The sequence below is a fragment of the Cyrtonyx montezumae genome, unplaced genomic scaffold (assembly GCF_038088225.1).
Source record: "Cyrtonyx montezumae isolate F1298 unplaced genomic scaffold, pur_monq_1.0 scaffold_10, whole genome shotgun sequence".
Taxonomy (NCBI): Eukaryota; Metazoa; Chordata; class Aves; order Galliformes; family Odontophoridae; genus Cyrtonyx; species Cyrtonyx montezumae.
Window position 1 is genome coordinate 18,777,278 of NW_027071826.1, and position 24,388 is coordinate 18,801,665.

The 24,388-nt window shown below is 37.8% G+C and overlaps 1 protein-coding gene across 12 annotated transcripts in view; it reads right to left on the reverse strand.

The window, feature by feature from the left end:
* The window catches only part of NRXN3 (neurexin 3), an 877,901-nt gene that overhangs the window by 28,808 nt on the left and 824,705 nt on the right, over window positions 1–24,388 (reverse strand). For 8 of the 12 annotated variants that reach the window (XM_065751885.1, XM_065751877.1, XM_065751894.1 and 5 more), the window contains one exon: window positions 5,615–5,690. In XM_065751885.1, the coding sequence (XP_065607957.1) occupies window positions 5,615–5,690 (76 nt within the window). Of the gene's footprint in view, window positions 1–5,605; window positions 5,691–24,388 lie in introns of all 12 variants that reach the window. The other 4 variants (XM_065751957.1, XM_065751922.1, XM_065751929.1 and 1 more) reach the window with 1 other exon arrangement.

The window sequence follows — 24,388 nt, forward strand, 5'->3', positions numbered from 1 at the left end:
TGCACACAACTTTCTCGGGATGTCTAAAAATGTGGATTTCTTAAGGATGGCAAGAAAAGATTTTGTTGCCTTTATTAGTTCGCAGATCTATATCTCTTTCTTGAGATGATCAAATCATTATTTTGTTGGAAGGACTCCAAAAAATTGAATAGTATAGCAATGATTTTAAAAATTAAATAATAGCAGTATGGCACCATTAAGAGCCAAAAAATGGGAAAGAAATACAAAAGAAACTAAAATATCAATCACCAAAAATTCATGCGGCACAAGATGAGGTGAAACGACAGAAAATGTTCTTCAAATATATACAATGTATATATCCATCTATATATACACGGATTTATGTGTGTATATACTGATGGATATACCTGTATAATTTTTTTATTCTCCCTGCCCCACCCTACCCAAGGCTAATTGGTAGATGAAACTATCAATTAAAAGTAAACGAACAAATAAAAGGAAGAAAGAAAAAGCTCCAACAAAAAATAAATTTACGTGCTTTGTTCATCAAGAAGTAACAATATCATGCATCTGTACACGCCAGCGGATGCCAGGGTTAGATGAAGGCATGAATTTCTGTGTAAACATGTGATTGGATGATAGGGGCTACTGCTGATATTGGTCATTTAGTACTTTAGTATATACATATATACATATGTATATATATATATACACACACTGTATATAGTGCATATATAGGTAAAATATCTTCATAGGTAGGGTCTTTGGAATGTACATAAGAAAAAAAGACCAATATGCTGAAAACCAAACTCAATACAAATTCCTAACATAAAAAGGAAATAAAACGTCCTGTAAATTGCCTGCATGATTGATTAGTAAAACCTGTTCTTTTTTTTTTTCTTTTTTTTTTTTTCTGTCCATAAGGCTGAAGCTAGGAAATTCCACCAAACATATGTTGCTATTACACACTGGCAAGTGCCACAGGGCGAGCATCCTCCTGGTGGCTGGTATGGCATTCAGTCTGCAAGATGAAAAGGCTACTACTCAGCACACCCTGAGACTTGCACCCAATTTTAAAAGGTATTCCTTGTTCAAGCATGAAAAATGGAAGAGAACTTCTGCTTCACACATGGAGAGACTAGGGATAGCTGAGCACTGGATTTGGAGCCAAAGAGAGCAGTGAAAGTTCCCAGGGTGCTTCAAGAAGTTTGATTCAGATGATGGGGGACAGGAAACAAATTAGCAAATGACTTGGCCTCTTCAGTTGAGGTTTCTCCACCTGGCTTCCTGCAGACTCTTGGTGTAGAGATTCTACTTGTTTTCTACAAATAAATCTGTGATCCTGGATGTCTGCACATACCTGATTCCCCAGCTTACGTGAGTGGGAGCTTGACCGTTCTAACCCATAAATCAGAAGGCTGAAGTGGGTGGGTGCAGGCCAATAAATTATTTTTTGACACAATACCTGAAGGCCATGCATCTCTTGTACAAGTATATGCTACACAACAGTGCGTAACTTCCAGTACGAAGAACTGTACTTTTTGGCCCACTCTATTGCTGTGTGCAGTATCTCATGGGAAAGGCTTCCTAAACTGCCAGCATTATGATGTATGCAACCTTCTGCGAAACAAAATATACACAGTCAATTTATCTGATGGGAAAATATTCACCTAGAAAATCATCAGGTAGATAGGAGGGAGAAGATGGCAACAAGATCAAAGAGATGCAGCCTGCATCAAGTCAGGTAGCTGGGTTTAAGGGCTACCCTTACAAATCTTTCGCTGACACTGAACAAACCACTGACACAGAGCTGTGTTCAAAAGTGCAAACTCAGCCCCCTGGCCTCGGCTTTGAGAAATCTGAAGATGCAATCCCCAGATCTCTCTGGAATAGGCTAGAACAGAATTCTGTACTCATACCAGACAAAAACACTGTGTTTCTGGTGCAGAAACCAGAAAGATTTCAAACAAACATGTTTTGGGACAAATGACCCTTTCCACGGAGAAGAACTGCTTTTGGACTGTAAATACATTTTTCTTTAAGGTAGACAAACAGTTGTGTGCCCTTTGTATCCTTTACAGTAAGTCATCCTGATAGATCTCAAGATTTAAGGATATCTATGCTTGTCTGCAATAAAATCAATATCACACACTTTTTATCCCCGAAGCTGCAATGACTTCCTCATTTTGTAAAAGCAAGAAGGTTTTTGGATTCATTGCTATCATTGCCACCACTTAGAATAATTCCTCATGCACACATATGCTTAAAGAGGATGCCTGCAAACTGCATCAGGATGGGACTACTGTTGTAGCTCCAGGTCTACAGAAATCCCACCAGAAATTCTGGAAGCAGGGCACAGGCTGTAACCAGCCTGCTACAGAGAGTGTCTTGAGACTGCCAGGGAAATCCAGAGTGGAAAGGAGTGAAGAAATTATCTCTACTCCACCTTCCTTTAAAGAGATGCAAGTATGAAGAATTGTATCATATGTTTATTGCAATTCAGGGCTTGGATTCAACAGACAATCAGAGTTAAGTGGCAATAAGATCTAGCAAATGATTCTCATAAGATATTTAGCCTCAAAGAGAGCATGTTTTTTATGTCTTATGAACTCTCTTTGAGGTTATTGAAACCAAACTCTTCAAACAGACTCTGTAGGGTGCCATCTCTGATCTAGGACTGAATCCAAAGTAATATATTTAGAACTTTGGATTTTATTCTTTCTCATATGAATTCTGAACACTTTTGATTTGCAGGGTGGCATCTTGCCTTGCCCTTGCCTTGGTTATAGCACAGCAGGTTCACAGCGATGTATCTCATATCTCACAGCTGCAGCACTGAGTTCAGTAACCTTTGCATTACTGGACCGTAGCACTGAGGGTGATGGAAGGCCAAATCCTGGTGTCTGGCAGAAACTCAAGAGCTTTTAAACTACACATTATCAGAGCAACAAAGAGGGGCCTGCGCTGGGTTGAGTCATTTTATTTTCAATTTGCTGCAAAAGCCATCAGGGAAGCCAGAAGGCAGTGTAAAATACACTGACCTGTCAAATGAACAGGAGGAAGCAACTTCAAATGGGCCCAATTAAAAAAACAACAGCAACAAACTCTCACACTAGAAAATACAGGCAAAATGATCCGGCTCTTTTCTTTGCCGATTGTATAAACATTTAAGTAGCAGACCTCGGCATAAGGCCAGAATCCTGACTTGACTGGTGAAGTGGAAAGGCAAACGTTAACCGCTAAGCCAAGCCAGCACTACTGGATTTTTATAAGCTGGCTCAGATTTCTTTAGTGATCCCCTGTGGCAAAGGCTGTGGGAGTGCTTCATTACTGGGTGCAATGCAGACACAGTTCTGCAATCCCTGCATGCGGTGCGAATAGTGAAAGAAAGACATTCAAAGAGACCTAAATGAAGAGCACCACAAACCTGTCACTGTTCCTTCTCATCGCGATGGAACGAACTAAACTTACACTTTTAGAGGCAAAAGGGACCTCCATGTCCCTCTGCCTTCTGGCAACTTTTACATCAGTGCCTCTGAGAGCTGGGATCCTCATAATCTGGAAGTGTAAATCTCATCAGCAAGGATCATCTGGGAGAATGTTTTTACAAACAATCAGGCTAACTTTTATTCTCAGTGCTACAGCAATTCCCGAGAAGAAATTCATAACTCAGTGGCTCATGAGGACCAAGCATACAATGGAAAAGGAATAGGAGGTAGCAAAAGAATATTTAGTAGCTTAGGAGAGTATCTTCAACAGATTTCCAGTGAATCGTATTATTTTACATGGCAGATACTCAGATGTCTGTAGGCACTTCTAGCTGCCGACTGTAATGCGTAGCAGGATTTCTAAAATCAAGTCATTTTGTAAATCCAGTTTGTACCTGTTTGTAGCATTAGATATCAGACTGTGTCGGGAGTGAGGTATTTTTAGTATGGAAAACTTGGCACCCTGAAATTTCACGCTAAATATCCTGTTTTATCACATTTCTCCTCAAACTTTGATTCTTTTTCACTGACTGCATATGCTGAAAATGTTATTATTGTTAACTTATATCTATTGAAGTAACTGTGATTTCTGTGTTGAAAAGTAATAAAAATATATGATAGGACTCTGATGAAGAACTCATTTCCTTCTTCAACTTCATGATAATCACTGCACTGGTATTTCACAACCAACTATTTATAATTCTCATACCAACACTATGCTTTACAATGTAGCTTTGGACTGCTCTTTTGCAAAGTAAGGAGTTAAAAACTCACTGAGATTAGTGAAAAAAGAAAAGGAAATGGAATTAGACTGAGGTATCTGCTAGCGCCAGTTCCTGTGTCACTGCCTTCCCTATTGAGAGTCTGAAGGCTGCTGCATGGTGGAAGTTCCCAGCTACAAGGTATCACCAATCTCAGGTTACTGCAGGACCAAGTTCTACCAAAAAATGCAGGCACAGCATGACAAATATAACAGAAATATGAAAGCACTAGCCTTGGGTGAATTTTAGTGTTATTCTTGTATTAATCAAATGGCTTCAGGAAATTAGGGACAGAACATTTATAATGCATTCTGGGGATTTTTTTTTAAGCAAGAAACAAACAAAACAAACAAAAAAAACCCCAAATAAATAATAAAACAAAGCAAAACAAACAAAACAAACCAAACAACAATAAAAACCTAAGCTATTTATATGTTTCGTTTTTAAGGACATAAGATTCTAACCAAACACCCTCTTTTTTTAAAATGTACACAGAAATTCGATGATGTCTGTTCTCTATTATAGAATGCTTAACTCATGGCAAGCCTCAAAAAAGACGACTTGAAAAAGCCTGTAAGAAATAAAATAGACTGCAGTTGCCTGCTGGATATCTCATATATCTCATATATCTCACCAGAAAGAATAGCCATCAATTTATCAAAATGTATCTGAAAGGGAAGAAGTTGAGTCAGTCCCATACGGCCAGTCCTTCTGACTCTTTAATGGATACATTTTGAAGCATCACTGCAGATAACATGGCAAGAATTACTACTAATTTTGTTATGTTAGAACAATGTTTTGATGCTCCTCATTTTCTTCGGGCTCACAGAAAACAAAATTAGTATAAATATATTACCATGTTAACTGCATTTTAAATCCCATGGACAAATGTATCCTTGCACAGTCCAACTTCAGTACTATTAATGAAGTATAAACAGCATTAATATACCAGTATTGTTTCATTTTTGTTTTCCTGCTCTGTTTTTCAAACATTAACTCCCCCACACTTTATAAATCTTTACTATTTGCCACATGCCATGTTGATATATATTTTTTTCCCACTGTGTCAGTGAATAACTGCTACAAACACATAAACTATTAATTAGCTAGGATCACTTTCAAGAAGTACAGCTTTCTATGCAAACAACTTTATATTAACCAAACAGTGATGAAATTGCATTGTTTTGCTGTTGCCAAGTCCATGGGATCCGATGCTTGGCTGCATAATTTTTATTTTATTTACAGTGTATATATACATAAGGACATATATATACACTTATACACACACATATATATACATATATAATAATATATGTATACATTCACACACATATAAATATATGTATGCATTGTTTTTTGCAAATTAAATCAGAAAGCAAGCAAAAGAAGACTGACCTGACTTACCTGTACTGGGTTCACAGTCAATGAAGTCTTCATCGTCGCTAGAACATTCAGCGGATGAAACAATGTCATCTGTTGTCTGGAATGCAAAGAGCAGGAACAGAGGAAGAATAACAGGAGAAAGATATCAGATGCTTGCAACTCAAGAGGTTCTTTTAGAGGTGGCTAGAGGTACTCCCCCAAAAATGCTTCAGAATAATTAACTTCTAAAATATTTAATTTGCACCAAGAACTCCAGCTATCCCAGTGTAGCATGGAGCTGGATTCCCCTGTTGGAGGACTTGTGCTACTGAATATTCCAGGTGGGCACAGTAGTGCCATGTAGTTCTGGCTAGCAATGGATGGCACTGTGCCCCATCCTGTGTGGGCCTGACACCTGCTTGGCTGGCATACGGCCTCAGCAGTCAGCAATGGGCCTGTTTGGAGCACGCTGGGCTCCTTGATAAGCACCAGAGCCATGTGGGGCCTGCCAGAAGGCACCCACTGACAGCCAGGACAGATGAGGCATGCCCAGGCTGAGCATACTTCCTGCAAAGACAAATGTACAGTGAAGGCACAGATAATACTCATCACCCCAGCAGCTAACAGAACTCTGCTGTGTTGTAAATGCATCACTCTCAGGCAGAGGTACTTTCTGCTAGAACATGTTTGTTGCATTGTAAAGAGCTGCTGTAAATTTCAGGTATGCCCAACCTACTTGAAGCCTGACTAGAGATTAGGCTGCAGCTCGGCTGATGGGCTGCTGAGCCAAACTGTGACTGTTCACAGCCCTAACATGCCTCGTGATATTAATTTGCATTTCCAGATGGCTATATTTTTCAATTTCTTTTTTTCTTTCTTTCTTTCTCCCCCCCTTTTTTTTTCTTTTTAAATATATTTTTATGTTGTGGCTGCTCTAATTAATGAGCAGCATGCTCTGCAGCATGTTAGAGAGAAGCTCACTGTTGCCTCCTCCCAGCAGCATCTCCTGTCTGTAATTGCTGCAATTAGTTGAATTAGTAAAGCAGACCATTAGGGAGAGAAGCTGTGGCAGCCTCTGGACACAGGTTGTAATGATCCTGAAAACAGCACAAAATTATCCCAGCTCTGCAGTATCAGCTCAGACCACAGCTTCTGTTGGAAATGTCTCCCTTTATACCTTCTCCTTGCAGAAAGCTGCATATTCTTCTGAGCAGCAGGATGGTTCCTGGAAAAGAACAGCTGAGATGTTCCTTGCCAGGCAGTGAGTATGGCTTGAGGCATGGCCTCTGGGGAGCCAGGTGGCTGTACTGCAGTACACTGTACCTCAGTGCCCCAGGTTAATACTCCTGAGGACCTCACATCATGAAAAGAAATTCATCAGAAAGAGACTATCCAGATTTAAATAAGGTCTCCTTTCCAATCATATGCCTGTTATGCTGCCTTCAAAATGTTGTGTGTACCTTCTTTTCTTTATAAAACAAAGTGTTCTGAGATCCCAAAATTTTCTTCAGTGACATGTGGTCCTAATGCTAACAAGTTCCTCACTGTTCTGTACCAGAAGTACTTCATTTCCTCTTCTTTTTAGGAAAAAAAAAAAAAAAAAAAAAGAAAAAGGAGAAAAATGGAATTGAGCAGTCAGTCAAAATGCTCACATCCAACCTGGTGTTCCTTCCCTCTTGATTTCAATGACTTAAAAGTGAGACAAGAAACAAAATTCTGGTTGTAAATGAAAATTACAAAAACAGTATCTGTAAAAACAGAGCCATAGAATAAGGGAATTCCTATAATATGTATTACATACTACCTGCTCTTGCACCAGCACTGCTGTACAGCAGCATTTTGTAGTATGCAATCTTGCAGTAATCTCATGCTTAAATACTTCCATGGGGAGGCAAGATTAAAAGGAATTGAAGGTGACAGGTACAAAGTAAGTTCCTGCCTTATGTGTTAAGATCATTTTTTGGCAACTTCCCTTGGTCACAGAAAATGAAGGAATGCTGTTGAAATCCTGGTGCTGAATTCTCTCTTAAAATGAACTGGCTTTAAAAGTTTCTCTCCTCAGAAAGAGGTCAAGAAAAGAGGAATGCACAAAATAAAAAATTACTTTCCATAATTCTGGCTCTATCACATATATCTTATGAAGCACTATTAATCCCAAAGAACAAAATTATTTCTAAAAACGGTGATCACATCCTCCAACAGTGAAATGCAGCCATCTCTGAGTAGAAAGATATCAGCTTTTAATTGTAACACTGTAAATTACTTTAGAATCACAAGTCAACAAAACAGTAATGCAAGAAATGCTTTCTAAGGAAGTGAAATGTCACTAGTGAAACTGCAGGTGTCTAAAACACTTGTGTTAAGGAGTATTAAGGACAGCACTCTGAATAAAGTATGTTCTCCATTACTGCTAGAAGACCTTGCTTAAACAGTACTCAGACTTTAGCAATGTTTTTCTGATTTCCAGGTTGTATTTAGAGCATGTAGGTTTTGCCCTTAGTTGAAGATGTGACAATTCGCATATAGAATTTCATAGAAGAATAGCAATGATTTGTTTGAAGTAGAAACGGACGTAAAAATTCTAACGTGTCATCGTCACTTACCAATTCCTATGCCTATCCACTTACCCACTTTACTTACTCATATCTAAGGGCTTTATGAAATATTAACTTGAAATCAGATCCAATTAAATTGACAATCTGATTCAGTATTTGTAAAGAATAGACAGCTCCTGTATAGCCCTTCCCCTCCCCCCCCCCCCCCTTCATTATTAGAACCATCATATCAAACCAGAAAGGTAGAAATATCAGAAAAAACGAAGATTATATTTCCTCACACAATTAAACACTTTTTTTTTTTTTAATTGAGTAGCTCCTTGCAACATGGCAATGATGGGTGATAGAAGTCTAGATGCATTTTGAAAATGACTGAACAAATTAGGGTAAAAATACCCACTCACAACTGCTAAACACACCACATTTCACTTGGAAAGTCCCTGTACCACAGACATTAAAGATTAAATAAGAATTCGCTGCCTGTACTAGTCTGTTTGGGACTCTGTCCCCGAGAACCACATGGCCAGAGTCAGAAGCAAGGAGCTGAGTGATGAGTGAGGTGAGCCTTTGGGACATCCCACCTACTGACGTGTGACAGATCCTGAGCATTGGAGATTTTATAGACATAGGACATATATATAAGACACAGAATTTTGAAACTAACACGAGATCTAAGCAAGACTAGAGGGAATGGCCTCAAGTTGAGCCAGAAGAGATTCAGATTGGATGTTAGGAAAACCAATGTTAGGAAAAACAACTTCTATGAAAGAGTGGTCAGGCACTGGAATGGGCTGCCCAGGGATGTGGTAGAGTAACTGACTCCGGAGGTGTTCAAGAAACATTCTGATTTTGTACCGAGGGACAAGGTTTAGTGGGAAATGGTGTGGTTGGACTGATCTTGGAGGTCTTTTCCAACCTTGGTGATTCTATTATTTGATGAACAGAGAAGAGCACAGCCAGATTGAGACAAAATGTCATTGTGTAATATGCACATATACCAACTTTGACCTGTATCTATACGTTTTTGCAACTAGTTGCACACTTGATTCCATCAATTAATCTCTGTCCTTACCTCCCCACCTCCACTGCATGCTATTTCCCCTGATATTCCAGTTTTCTTATTATGTGACTACTGTTTGCCCCATGCAACTGATTACGAATATATAAATATGAGGGTTAGAAAAAGAGAAAACCCTCTAAAAGTGGTGTTAGACTTAAGGTCACTAATGAGATCTTTAGCAATCACAGAAGAGATAAATACACTAATCTGTCTTGCCACTTCCTATCTTGTATTTTTTATCTCTGAATTTTATCACAACTGATCAGTAATTGATTTTCAGTTCTCATCTCATATTGGTTTTCCTTGCACCTTTCACTCAGATACCAGCATCTGAGTCATCCCAGAGGAATAAAGCACTTTGAGAAGCAGTAGAAAATTCTTGACCACAGAAAAAGAGATGAGGAAATCTCCAGGACACTGTAACTTCTTGTAACTAGAAACGGTACCATTTCAAAGATAATTTTCACTTGATTATTATTAAATTTCTTCTTCCACAGGATAGGACAAGCTAGTGAGCAATAACCCCAGAAGTCTCTCCACTATCATTTATTCTCGTCAGAAACAGTTCACTGTGAGGCAATAAGCAAAACCAGCTGTTCTATTTCTGGTTCCCTCTCACAGTTTTGAAAGTAAGCTGATAATACACATCCACTGGTCCAATGCTAGGTAATTGGATTTATTCTTTACTGTCAGTCCAGTAATGTGAGGATGGTAAATGGTAACCATTCTTACATACAAGCAACATGATAGTAAAGAAAAGTTGCTGAAGAAAAGTCCCTGTGTGCTATGATGGAAACAATGTGTTTTCATTGGAAAGGACACAAGAGAGAAAATATTTTCCAATTTCATATATTAACTAAATTCTATATTAAAAATAATAATTCATACTGTAATATCTTAAAATATGTATTTAATTTTTTTTTAAATCCCAGCTTTGAAATTACTTGGTCTTGTATTAAAAGCCATAAAACTAAAGATAGGTATTATAATAACTTTCAATAAAATCTCACTCTGGCAGGAACTCTTTTTATTCCTTCCTTTGAAAGATTTTTTATAGCATTTATATTATTATTTTTCCTCTCCCTCTCTCTGGTGTTTAATGAAATTGCTTTGGAATAAAACCAGGGTAGGAGAAAGTGCTAAACATTGAGACTACCCTTGAGGATTTATGAGCATATTTACCTTCAAATTCTTTCAATTTCACTTGAATTGGTTCTCCATTCCTTTCAATGAATTATTAGTGCTGTAATCACCTCCTCCTAATTTTTCATTCTAAGAGTCTCTTCAATCATGGTGATAGTTCTACATCTTTGTTCATTAAATGGTACATACTACTGAGGGATGTAAAGTGAAGGGGAAGTTGAGATGGCATGACAAGACCTGTTCAAGATGACTGCACTGTTGTTCAATCCTTCCAAATGCTCAAAGCCTCAATTTATGTGTCAGATCCCAAACCTTTGCTCCTTTGTTCTATACAAAATGGCAGGTGCTGAATCTTCCCTTTTTCCAACTACAAAGTTTGTTTGACACCTTGCTCTTAGGGTGCACCATTATGTGAGAAAGATTAGGCACACTAGGTAAAATAAGTCCTGTCACAGAACAGCTTTATGAAATTATAAATAACACACCCAAAAATGATGGAGTTCTTACTTCTACTGGGAGAGAAATGACAAGGACCCATAAATTCAAACCCTGCAGACAAATTCCTCTAGAAGTACATCCTTGGCTGTTGCTTCAGTATGTCAAATAGGATTCAATTTTCCTAGTTGCCTCTTGCTTGAAACTCTTCTACACACAATTGCCACTTCATCGCCACTGTTTGAAAAGTGACACTGAATGCTTTGTTGCAAGAGAACTGTAAATCTCTTCGCCACCAAGGAATCACAATTTATGATACTTCTTGAGATATGACCACCATAAAATGCTAGGTAGAAATACCTTCCCAACGCAAAGGAAATGTTGTATTTATGAGCAATACATTTGCATTTCACACCTAAAATGTATAGAGGTGAAATTCAGCAATTTTCTCTTAAATCTGACCACTTGAATCCCTTTTCTACTCCCACACTGCCTTATTTCCTAAATATTTCAAACTTATTACTGAATATGTACGAACTATTATCTTCTATGCATAACAGCGTATAGGGTAAATGCTCCTCTATTCTGTCCCTGACAAAGAACAATCTCGTCAATTTCTGACATGTCAGTGCAAGATAACAGGGGAACAGCTCTAATGTTCAACCTTTTCTACTTGATAACTGGACATTTCAAAGCACTTGTTTTCTGTTTACACTACTTCAGTTAAGACGGAATCCTTCATCCATCTTTTTTACATCTTATATTTATTTTTTACTTTTTACATAATCCTTACTTGCAAAATACCCTGGAGTTCATTATAGTAGACCTAAGAGACTCATCCTATGCAGATAGAAAGAATCTGAATACAAAAGGGAAAATATTAGAAATGTTATTCAAATCATAATGAAGTATTATAAAAGCAGCTGTAATTTATGGCTGTGTAAACTGTTCAAGACAGTCCTGGATTTCTTATTGGTAAATAGAGGGTATTAATTCTCTTCAACTCATTAACACTGGATAGTAAAATGTACCTTTATATATGACACATCCATGCATTAAATAACATGAAACTAGTAATTTTTCTCCATGTAGCTCTTCTGAAGTGAAAACAAAGAGGGTCAGATCCTTTGTTGATTTAAACTGGCATTGATTTCAACTGACTTAAAACAATATACACCATTAGACTAATTACATTTGGTTTTGTACAGTACAAAATGTTATTAATTCAATACCAAAAGACTCAGAGTAATTGGAGGTAACTCAGAGAAAAGACAAGGAAAAGATGAAAGTACCGGGATGATATGTGCATGAGACAAGCTTAGCAGAACTAAACATCTAAGTTTGACTTAGCAAGGACTATATGTGTTTACAAGGGTGTAATAAAAATCAGGAAAAAAGATGAACTATTTATGGTGCTTCAGAATAGACAAAAAAAATCTAAATCTAAATCTAAAAAATCTGACCTTCAACAAGAAAAATCTCAATGGTAATCTTTAGTAAGGGTAGAGAACTCTCCCCAGCAAAGCATAAGAAAACCAACAGCACTGAGAGTAAGCAGTGACCCTCAGTGCATACGCTCTAGTAGGGAAGAGTGCCTCATCTATATTTAGTCCAACCTAAATCAATTTGTTATAACTATGTTACAGAAACACATCATTATACATTTATTGTAATTCTCAAGCAGGTAGAAAAGCTACCTTGCTTTCAGCTAGGTGCACTCACAGAAAGAAAATGCCCCTGCTCTAGACCTGTTCAGACCATGGGAACAAATCCATCCTGACATTCTCAGGATTCTGTTTGGCTGGGAGCTGGGAGGTAACGATCAAGCACATAACCCTCAACAGTAACCTGGCAAAGTGCATTTCCTGATTGTGTGATCCTGTCTGGACATAAAAGCTGATGTGATTACATTACGTGCCTAAGCAGGGATTATGAGAGTTACTCCTTAACAAAAATCAGCCATTTGTTCATTACTACAGCAGACAAGAGATTAAGTAACTAGTCAGTTAACTGAAATAAAACAAAAAATAATCCCCCCAGTTGTGTCTCAATTCAGAGTCATGAGCAGTCGTGGTTAAAAAGAGCCTTGAAAGCTGAATTAGTTCATTGAAAACTGAAAGCCTATCTCAACAGAATCAACAGTTCATTAAGATTGTAAATCCTGACACTTTTTGACCAGTTTTGATGGCAAATTTCAAGGACATTGTTCTGTCCCCAAGCTGTGCAAAGATGATGGAGAAAAATGATTTTTCTGACTTTTGTCTCTATCTGCTGGTAATGGGAAGGGTGATTGTATTGTGAGGGGTGTGAGCAGAGACAGAAAGAGAAGGGAGGGCAAATGGGCAAGAAAGAGAAGTAAGATTCATCCATCTCTTGTTATTGGCACCCTGACTGGAGAAAGAGAAATATTTAACCACAGCAGCTTAACCCAACTTCAATGTACCTTTCGAAAAGCTGAAGGAATGTAAAGCTATGTGGTGTTCTGCTGATAAGCAAATCCTTCTAAATCCTTTCAGTTTATTTCTTGGCCTGAAGAAATTACATACCATTCAGAAGCTAAATAAATGAATGAAATTTCATCTCCAAGAATCTAGATTGGATGTATATTGATTACATATGTACATAGTCACTTGGTTTCCTTTCATTTTGTTGTGGTAAGGATCAACTAGCAGATCTTTTCCAAAGTATACAGTGTAACTTAAGATTTTTTAACTGGACCATAAAATGTAAATTCTTGGCTTAGGTACAAAAGATACATTATTGTCATGAGACAAAAGTCTTTATTCCCTCTTATCAACTTATTTCTCCTTTCCACATTCATTTACTGACTCCCAAATAAACACTCTGAAGATGAAAGTTATGTCACTGAAGTCATTACCTGAGTATAGTACTTCTCAGAGTAATGACACAGAAAGTATTTTCACACTGGGTGTCCTTTTTGTTATTTGATACATCTTGTTCCCCTTTTCTATTATATTTTTATTTCTTATTGAAACAAATTGAAATACAAACTGTCAGCCCTCTGTTTTAAGCATAGCGCTGGTTATGAAGAAGGTGGTAATGGTGTGAAAATTACAAAAGAAAGGTATACTAGGTGCATCAACTCTGACTAAATTAACTAAATAGCTTAATCATTGAAACTAAGATACTATAACTGAATACAAAATTTCCACTCTGAAATCAGTGAGAGCCACTGAAAGCACAAAAGAGCTGAAATTCAAGCACTGCTCTGGAGTTTCTGAAAATCACATCAATGTAAACAGTGTTGTTTCTCAATCCTTATCCAGGAATTTTCAAAACAAAGACATTTCACAAAAGCTGAATAAAGATATTCAGACATATGTAAGTGAAAGGCAGCCTACTGTCAGAATTCATCTTCCTGCCAGCATGGACCTTTGCCCCTGATACACACAGTCTGATGAATTAACTTGAACTGCCACAGAAATAATTTTATTAATATACTGGGCTATGATCTACACTATCCAGAGAACAAACACATTATCTACACCACCAACAGAAGGGCAGGGTAGACCTCTGGGTCTACCCCCAAATTGCCAATGACACTGAATCTAAACCCTTATGCTGCTTGATTTTATATTCCTGATACTGTCATAAATTCACTATCTGACATCAGGAAAATTGCCTCTTTTCTTTTATGTTTATATTGCTATAAAATGGAGATAAAACAATTTCTCTGCTTACTTGCTTACCTGGTGTACAACCAGAATTTTAGTAAACACTTTACATTCTCAAAGCAAAGTCTAAGAGAAAAATCCTTTCCATTTAAGAGAAGGAAGCCAGTGTTTCTGCTAGTGAGACTCCAATGATCTGAGATGAATCAGCTGCCCTTTGAAGACTCAGCCTCTAGTAAGAGTAAATGGGTTTTCTTTGCGTGCTAGCTTGCACTTAATAACTGTGTCAGAAGAATATTTTTCATTTACACTTTGCTCCTTTGCTGGAAATCAATATGTCGTTTGCTGGCATTTTCTCCTGGATATCTTTATTTAGCTTGTCTTTTCTTCCTTGGAGGGGAGGCAGTTATATTTGATTTTGTTCTGTTATTGATTGGATCACTCCAAGCAAGAAATAAATAACTAAGTATATCACAGTAGCTTTAATGACAATCTCTTAGGCCTCAGAATCTGCCCATCATGTTGCACTCCCCCCTAACACATGATTTAAAATAAACAAAAACTGTAAAGTGAGATTCTGGTGTAGCAAAAACAAAGCGGCAGCAACATATGCTATTTAACTGGCATTTCTATTTATGTGCTCATTAATAAAACCACATAAGTCCTGTTTCTATTTTTAAAGCAGTACTCATTGCCATACTGCTCAGCATTGGGATCTTACCCTCCCTTATAAATGAGGCTTAATGAGAAATTAGATATGGGAGACTGTCTCCTAGCCAACATTTTACATGCTGGAAAATCTGAGTGCACTCATACACCTATCACACGTGGCAATTTACAGTAGGGCTTAAAAGGCTGCAACAGCCCCATCCAGGCAAACTAAGGTAGAGAAGCAGATGCTGTGTCTTGGCTGCTCTGAAACTCCAGTCAGGACCATAGAAGCCCTCCCTGTGGAAAGCATACACGATGATAAGCCACAGCAGGAGATGAATTTTATAGCAGATGTATTACTAATGTTTAGAAAATTAAAAGCACCTGAATACTGCTTAGAAGATGTGGCCTGGAGTTTTGTTTGAACAGAAACCAAGTAAGTACTTTTATCCTTTATCTTTTTCCTGTAATCTTCAGTTCAGCATTCCTAGCCTTGTACTGGACCACGATCCAGGGATCCCATCCACCAGCAGCTCCTGTACCTCACTGCAGACACAGCTGCACTGGGCTAAGAGGGCACAGTCATCTCTGCTATTTGTTTAAATTGAGGTGTTCTTCTCCTCCCTGGCCTCTCTTTTAATTTCTGCTGCTCTTTATTATACAGGACACAGAAATCCAGTATATGTAGTGGTAAATTCATAAAAGAGAAAAAAAAAAACCAAAGCTGTTCTGTAGTCCAAACTCTGGCACTTAAATTCTAATGTGACAGAGTACGTTATCCGTAAAGTAACAGAGAACATAATCACTATGAATAAATGTGCCTTAAAACAGCTTTGGCAATTACTATAAGTACCTCTGAGTCCAATAAGATAAGCATCTATCTTTGAATATTCACATTAATGCACTAGACTGCACTTTCCAGGCAAATCTTCCTCTTTCTCTCCAAACATTAACACATGCTTAGAAAATGGCATTTAAATGCTGTTATTCACAGGACACACACATTTGCTCACAAGGGAAAGGAGGTTGCCACACACATTTAAGCATAGAATAAATGTAATGCAGAACACATAAATGCAGAATAAGACCTTGCCCAGTAGGTACACATCAGGATCTAGAAGTGTTTCCTGAGTAACAGGACATATACAGAACAGTTATAAAAGGAATATAGACACTAAACACCTTTAGAGAAGCATGTAAACAGTACCTCCATTAAAAAAAGGCCATAAATAGTTTAAGACTATAAACAATTAGAAATTTCATAAACACAGAAAAGGTCACAAAGAAGGCTGTGCTAGAATCTAGATTTCCTAGAATCAGTGACTTCTCAACCTGAAGTCCATCCTTCTTTTTCTAATATAGGATATAAGTCACTGGCAGTCTTGTACATACAACAGAAAGTATGTAATACTGTTAACCTGTTAGCATACTAAGATATTAACATTATCAAGGTGAATTCTAATAAAAATAAAGTTAAATGGCTCCAGACATTACTCCATCTGGGAACACCTTTGCCAAATATCTGATGCTTAAAAATAACATTTTCCTGGCATTAGCACTTTTTTCTTTCTCGTTGATATGGAAATAGACTAACAGGCTTACTGCAGAGATTGCAACTGACTTCACACCACATGTTAATGAAAATCAGCCAACAAATAAGTAGATTAAAAATATGAATCAGTGCTGCCATCAGCAGAAAATGCAGGGGAAAACAAGGAAGTTAGAAGCACATGATTTTTTACAGAGATTCTAAATACTGGTATCTACAACCTACTGAAAGTGATAGCACCTAAGATTAATGGTTGAACTAACATGTGTTATTCCTAATAAAACATCTAGATCTCAAAAACCTAATGTCTAGTCACCAAATAATCTGATTTAAAAAAAAATCAGAAAGTTTGTTTCAGCACTACACAGTACTTCGTCAAACCCATCAACTTAAATATATTTGATCCATCAAGTATTGATGCAGTCAGATAAACTTTAACATCTGAGACATAACATATGTCTCTGTGATCCCATTAAATTTGAACTGAATGTCACTTAAATGCCACATCAAGTGGTCCAAGCTGCAAATGGTTGTCATGCAAGAAAATTCTGCATTGGGTAGGCAGGCTTCCATACACAACAGGCATGGTGATCACTTATCCCTGCAGGGTTTCTCTGCAGCCTGTGCCTAATCAGAACATTTGCTCTCTCCGATGGATAAGAAGACCATTTTCCTTGCTTATTCACTTAGCTCTCTATTGAGTTTGATTAACTGTGGTAAAGGCAAATCAACTTTCTGTGTTTGTGTAAAATAATAATAAAAAAAAAAAGGAACAAAGTTAGCTTTAATGGCCCAGTAGATGCCCAGCTGGAATGCACTCACTGAGTGAGAGAGCTTAACAAAGGAATTCAGGCAGCTTTAAACACTACTGGGAACATGCAGAGCTTATCTATATTTCTACCTGTTTAAAGGAGAAAAAAAAAACCAACAACCAAAAACACCTCACCCCATTGTTGAAGCTTTCTGTGTCTCTGCAAATATATCAAGGCATCAAGCCCTGGGAAGTGTTTCTCTCACTCCCTTTGGCCTCCCATGGCCAAAGTTGGAACATACTAGGAAACCAATATCCAAAGGAACATTACCAGAAGGAAAGGGCACAAAGCTCTAAAGCCATGAGAATACATCCTCTACTGTCAGTAAAGCTGCTTCTAAATTTGGCTTTGTTCCGTTCTGTAACAATTCTGACATGAGTAACCTCTAGTCAGTACTGAAAGATAGCATGAAATGCACAAGAATGAAATGAAGTTTGTGCATTAGTGAATTGGAATCATTTCAAAGCAGCACTCTGAGAAAGTCTTTCTCTTGTACAGTCTAATCATGGTGTTGCATGAAAGAAACTATGCCTGACTTTATGCATTACCCATCTGAAGCCTTTAGTAATATACAGAAATATTCAGTCCTTCTGAACTGATGGTGGCCAAGCATTAAGCCCACAGGAAATGTCACTTCAGTCAAAGGAATGCATAAAACATGACAGTTCAATTGGGACAGGGGCCAAAATGTGTTGAGATACATTCTCCACATCCAAAGCACTTCAGTTCCTACACAGAGAAATAAATGAGTGTGTGCACAGGGTCTTGCCGTTTGGGGCTTTTAACAAGGGAAAAATAGCAGAAAATTTTACCACTCTTGTTTTAAGGTGAAATTTGACATTCTCTCTCTGAAACAGCTATGGCAATAGCTTTAGGATGATGGTATGTCTCTTCCCAGGAAGAAATCAGTTCACTTTTCTTTAAATTCCTTTCTCTGTGCTATCAATTATTGTAGCTTCCAGAGACAAGTCATGGAAGACTAGCATTAAAAAGTGATGCCTTCTGGCTTTTCTACCACGAATTTTCACTTAGGTCTTGTTCATGCTAGGGAGTTTTGGTGGCATTACATTGACACTGTATCCAGGTTGAAAGAGCTGCTCCTGTTAGATCCAGCAACATTGACAGGGCGGGCTTTGCCAGCAGTTATACCACCTTTGAGTGTTGCAGGCTAAGCTGACAAACATTGGCATGGCTATAACCCATTTTAGGCTTCTGACTGGCAGCAGCATGTAAAATTGAAGCATGCATGTTTTGGCACTCTGGAGCACTGCAGTGGAGTTGCCAGAACTTTGTAGTAAAACAGCATTACTCTGAAATGCTTCAGGTGGCAAAACAGGTTAAAAAAAAAACACCTACTAATTGTCTCCACAGTTGTTACTAGGCATACTAACCAAAGTTCAGAGTTTGACAGAAATGAATTGTAGTCAATGGGCTTTTTTTTTTCCTTTTTATTTTTTTCCTTTTTTTCAATTCAGAAAACTAAAGGTCAGAAGGGACCATTATTTTTACCTAGTCCAACCTGCCTTTACATTTACACAGAAGAGCCTGGTGCCAGGACACCTCCGCCACTGATCTGCAATGTTTCTTTACAGGGCAGCAAGCCTGCCAGCCCACCATGCTTCAAGCAAGGAAGATGCATGTGCATCTCCTAGAAGCAATTCCTGGAGGTAATAATAGCTGTTTCCAGAATACCTGAGGGAGACTGTTTTGTAATGTGCAGGGATTCTACCCAGTTTGTCATACTCTGTGAGCTGAAAGACACTCAGTTCAAGTGGATCTCCCATGTGGTTGACCTGGTTTTGTGGGCACAATGGTAATGGGGTGATGGCTGGACTAGGTGATCTCAGATGTCTTTTCCAACCTTAATCGTTCTATGATTCTATGATATGCAGTACAACAAACTGTTACGTGCAGCTGAAGAGGAAGGAATCTAAGAAATAATCTTCTCTCTTTGATGATTCCGAAATGAAAAATAATTAAATGAATACTGGAAAAGACTGAATATTCCTACACACCGAGAATCCTGAATAACAAGGAAAAGAACTTCCTGCAATCTCTTCTCACCGGTGAAGAAAACCTGCTGTGAAAATCTACAGAAATAAACCACAGCAGAACTTAATGCCATTCATCAGAAAAGGCAAATGACTCAGAAAAACACCCCTGCCACAGTGAACTACCAGCACTCAAACCTTGCTTTCCTACAAAGCACAGCTTTTCCAACAGGTGCAGAGAAATGCTCTGCAACCTCTATACCATGCAGCTTTGAATTGCAGCACCTCATAGGTAGTGGAACAAATTGCTTGGCTGGTCCCAGGGTATTCCTTGTACCTAAGTCTCCCACTTACACACAATGTGCAAATGATCGAAACAAATGCTACAATCTGACACCATGGAGTTGTCGACAGCTGTCAACTCATTAAATTCTATTCACTGGCTTCCCACCTCCTTGCCAACGTATTACATAAATTGCTTTTTAGCTGGCAGCCTTTCCCTTTGCCTAAAACCAGTTTGCACTGAGCATGTTTGAATCTGTTGTTTTTTAAAAAAACACACTGATTTCCTTCCCTTCGGTGATTTGCCTTGCTCTGCAACAGTGTGAAGGGGCTGCAGGATACCATTTCATTATCAAGCTGCAACTGGAAATGAATATTTTATAGCAGCTGAACAAAGGTTTGGCTATAAACGACTATATCATAATTAAACAAAACAGAAAGAGAGAAAGACAAGAAGAAAAATGAATTTAATTAATGAAATACTGATGTAATTTTCAGACAAAGGCCTTCCCATTTGGAAGGGAAATTCACATTTCAGAAATGTGAATGTTTAAAGAATTACAGAAAGAGCTGGAGGTTTACTACCTTCTTCTTTATTTATCTAGTGATGTTTAACAATTTACTTTTGCCTTTTTTAAACGCCTAAAGGTATCATTGGCATCCATCAGTACAAATTCATAGTCACAAGTGCTTGAAATACAAATGTATACCTATAAAGACTGTACATTAAGAACATGCAAAAATAGAATGTAAGTCTCATCATGCTAACTCAGGCTCCATCTCTGTTCCACTCCTGGCATTGGCCAGTTATTACTGTTTGTTCAAGAGAAAGGATGAAGGCAAGACAAACATGTAGAAGTACTTTTCTCTCTTCTAACTCCACATTTGACAACTGGAGTGGCATGCATAGGTATAAGAAGAGGTTATATCTGCTTCTTCATGCTTCATAGACTGTGTATTTCATAATTCTTACTGGGTCTTTCTACCACAAACTGGCATAATAGCTTTTGAAATTCCATTTATATTTTTATTTCTACAATATTCTGTGCCAGTAAGTTCCATGTTGTGTAAAAGCTCTTCCTTCTGTTTGATCTCAGCCTTTTAGCACTTTACTTCATTTCTCAATGTTTTTTGCATGAGAAACTGAAAAGTTATCCCATAGTCACAATTTCTCTGCACTATTTTGATTCTGGAGACCTCTGCTTTCCCCCTGGTTTAGTTACCAGTTCTTCAGACCATTTAACCTCACATTAGGTGAAAACAATTCCAACCCCCGATCATCCCTGTTAATCTCTTATCTATGTATCAAAGACTGGCTTTTAAGAGACAATACCCAATACAGACCACAAAAGTAAAAAAAAAAAAAAAACCAAAACAGAAAACATAGATCCACACTGTAGCGCAATCACATTTCCAGTTTCCTTCCTAATTTTCAATTTCACTTTGTCTTTCTGAATATGAACACATGTCCGTAAGTTAGAAAATATGGCCATTTGTCAGTATATAAACTCACTTTCAATGTTCATGTGGTTAAGTACATACATAAAACAGTGTCCAATGATGCATTTTCTCTGTTCTATCCTAATTTCCTGACATTTTAAACTTAACTTCCTATAACTTCTGGAATTTCTTGATTCTTGAGATGCCCCAAAAGCATCCGCTCAATTCTAGGTTGCACCAAAAGTAGTGACTCCTATTTATTTTCATGTAATTACAACATACACAAAGACCATAAGAACATCATTTGATAGAACAAAATCTCAGCAACAAAATAGTATTTTTCAGTATAGTCTCAAAGGCAACAAAAGTAGTGGAATATTGGTGGGAAAATTCATCCTTTACTGCTCTACAACCACCATCCACCTCTTACGTCATGGGCAAAATAATAAAATAGGAGGCATTACTTTCAGAGCAGCAGTATATGGCAGTGGGGTCTACAAAGATGTGATAAAGCATTTGGGAGATGCTGGATTTTTCTGTCATTCTGATCCTAATAAGGTGCTCTTTTCTGGCATGACAGAAGACACCTGAGTAAGCTCTAAGAAAACCTGTACAATTCATATTCTCACAATAATTCAGTAAAAGATGGAAGACTCAGAATTTAAATTAGAAACGCAAAATATATATCTATACCTCCCAATAGGAGGAACCAACTTTAGAATTTCCTCCATAATTCACACCATTTCCTCATCTTTTTTGGTTGGTTAAAGTTTTTTATATCTTGTATGCTGTAAAGTGAATCAGGCTTAACTATAAAGTTAAAACACTGCCTGAATCTAATTAGTAGACAAGAACAGCCCTGAACTTTATAGAAAACCACAGCTGTACTTTATGGCCCAACACAGAGTGAAAAAGGGAAAAACTATGGCATTTGTTTGCCTACAAGAATCTCTTCTCCTCACAACATTTTATTACTTTGGGTGATCAACAACATTTTACTCTGGAGTGAACCTAAGTGAACTGCATTGCAGGTCACTCCCAGAATATGTCTATGGAAATGCTTTGGTTTAAATTTAGCAAGGACAAAGAGAAAGTGAAACAATAAATGCTGAACCACAGCCTCAGAAAAAGCAGTTTTCAAAAGCCCGGGAGAGCAGCTACATCAGGCCATCAGTGATTTGGATAGCAAACATCAACAAGCAAATCTTTGCTGAAGAAGGAGAAATTATTGCCCCAAAATCACATAACCTACAATGTTTCTTCAAATCCTGCAAGTCAGGTAAATTAATAACATTAAGAAAAAAAACATAAAACAATAAAAACACATAATTCCTATACAATTCCATGCTTTGCTCTTCACTCAAAGCAAATAACATTTTTCATTCACTTTTGAAAAAGAGAGAAAAAAATAGAAAGAATGAAGTAAATGGATAATAGGCAAGATGAGTTTGGAAAGGAGACAGATACCTTTCACAGACTTCAATTACCTCTCTCCCTGTGCACACCTTCTTGCTAAGATCTAAAGTGAAATTGCTACAGGGAGATTTCAGTTTCCATTCCCCACTCTGTGTTCCCACCTTCAGCCCAGAGCTGTCAGAGCCTTCCTGCTCCCAGTACACCTCGCATCCTGTTGCAGTATTACTGAAGCTTACAGGCTTTGCTCTCCCACTCCAGCATTACTCTTGTTTTTCTCTGCCATCCACTGTTCTTTGAGATGCTCAGGAAAACTCATGACTACTGATCACAACCCAACACTGACTTCTTTACTTCTTTAAATCCCTCACTATTGAAGAACATAAAGTTTACATGTGAATATACAATGGCTATTATCTGAATTTTAATAATGTTAATATCTATAGTCTTTAATCAGATCAAAGTCTCAGTATCTAGACTAAAGTATGAATGGGATGTTTAGTCAAATAAGCAACATATTTACTACAGCTGACAGATAAGTAACAGCTCAGTTTTTTTGATCATTTGTGATGTTAAAGAATTAACTTTTGTTCTATGCTGGCACAAAACCAAGTATGCTTTAAAAATTATCTCAGACAATAATGCATCATTTTTCAAATAATATTCTAAGCTTTTTATCACAATTAATTAATTCTATGTTTTAGAGTTTAATCTGAATTTGAGGCATCCTAGTTGGTATGTGCAGGACAGCAAAGCAGTCACAGGATGTCAGATGGTGCAGACCCTATAAAGTGTTAGCCCTGTGAGAAAGATCCATGCTTAACATCCACAGTTTTCAGTGGTTCAGAGCAAAGGGATTTCAACCGTAACAGAAGTGAATGTACAGAAGACCTCAGGCAGCAGTTCTGATCTGGGGATACCTTATTGATATTAGGCTCTCCATAAAGGCTATCACAGAATACACAAGCGGAGGGTTTGTTAGCAACTGATTATCCCAGTTCATCCCATTCATTACAGTTTCCTCTTGGATCACTCTTCACTTGGAGCACACAAACAAGATCCTACAGCATCTCCTTCCCAGAGCAGTTCCTTGACTGCAGTCGAAGGTGATGAGAAGACGTCCCATGTCCTCCCCACAGAACGTACACCAACCTCTGCACCCCTCACCCTCTCTCTACCCACACAGATACCACAACATGAGGAAAAGGTAATGAGATTAATGGCAGGAATACAGCTTCATAAAATACTGGATATAGTCAACAGTATTAACAGTGTGGAGGAAGTATGGGCAGCACAATACTGCCTGTTCAGATTCCTTATTCTGGTGAGCCTGGGATATTTCTGAACTGGCTAACAAAGGCTAAGCTCAAGAAAGCAGTTAGTGTGGCTTTAATGCTGAGACTGTACCTTAATAATCTACAAAATAACACTGCTAAAGATTATATTCTTATGTTTTCAGGGCTTTATGACAAGAACGACTTCAGGAAAAAAAGGAGAGAAAGAGAGAGAACAAAAATGTAATTGCCTGCCTATCAGCTCCACTATCATAATTACTTTCAAACTCTGACATGGGTTGAATCAGACGAACACCAAATCAATTTTTGCAGCTAGCAATCAGTGCATTCTTAGCTCATAAATTAAAATGTCACTGGGAGAATGAGTACAAAATAATGCCTGCTTCTCTACTTTACACTGCAGAAAGAGCTACTTCCTTCTTTTTCCTTCTGTTTGATTCAATAGCCCAGTGAATGTTGCTTGTATGTCCTTAAGCACTGTACAGTACATTACACTCATCTAATTCAAAATAGAGTTGGCACAGCTGGATGCCACACATGAAAACAAAGGAAATTATA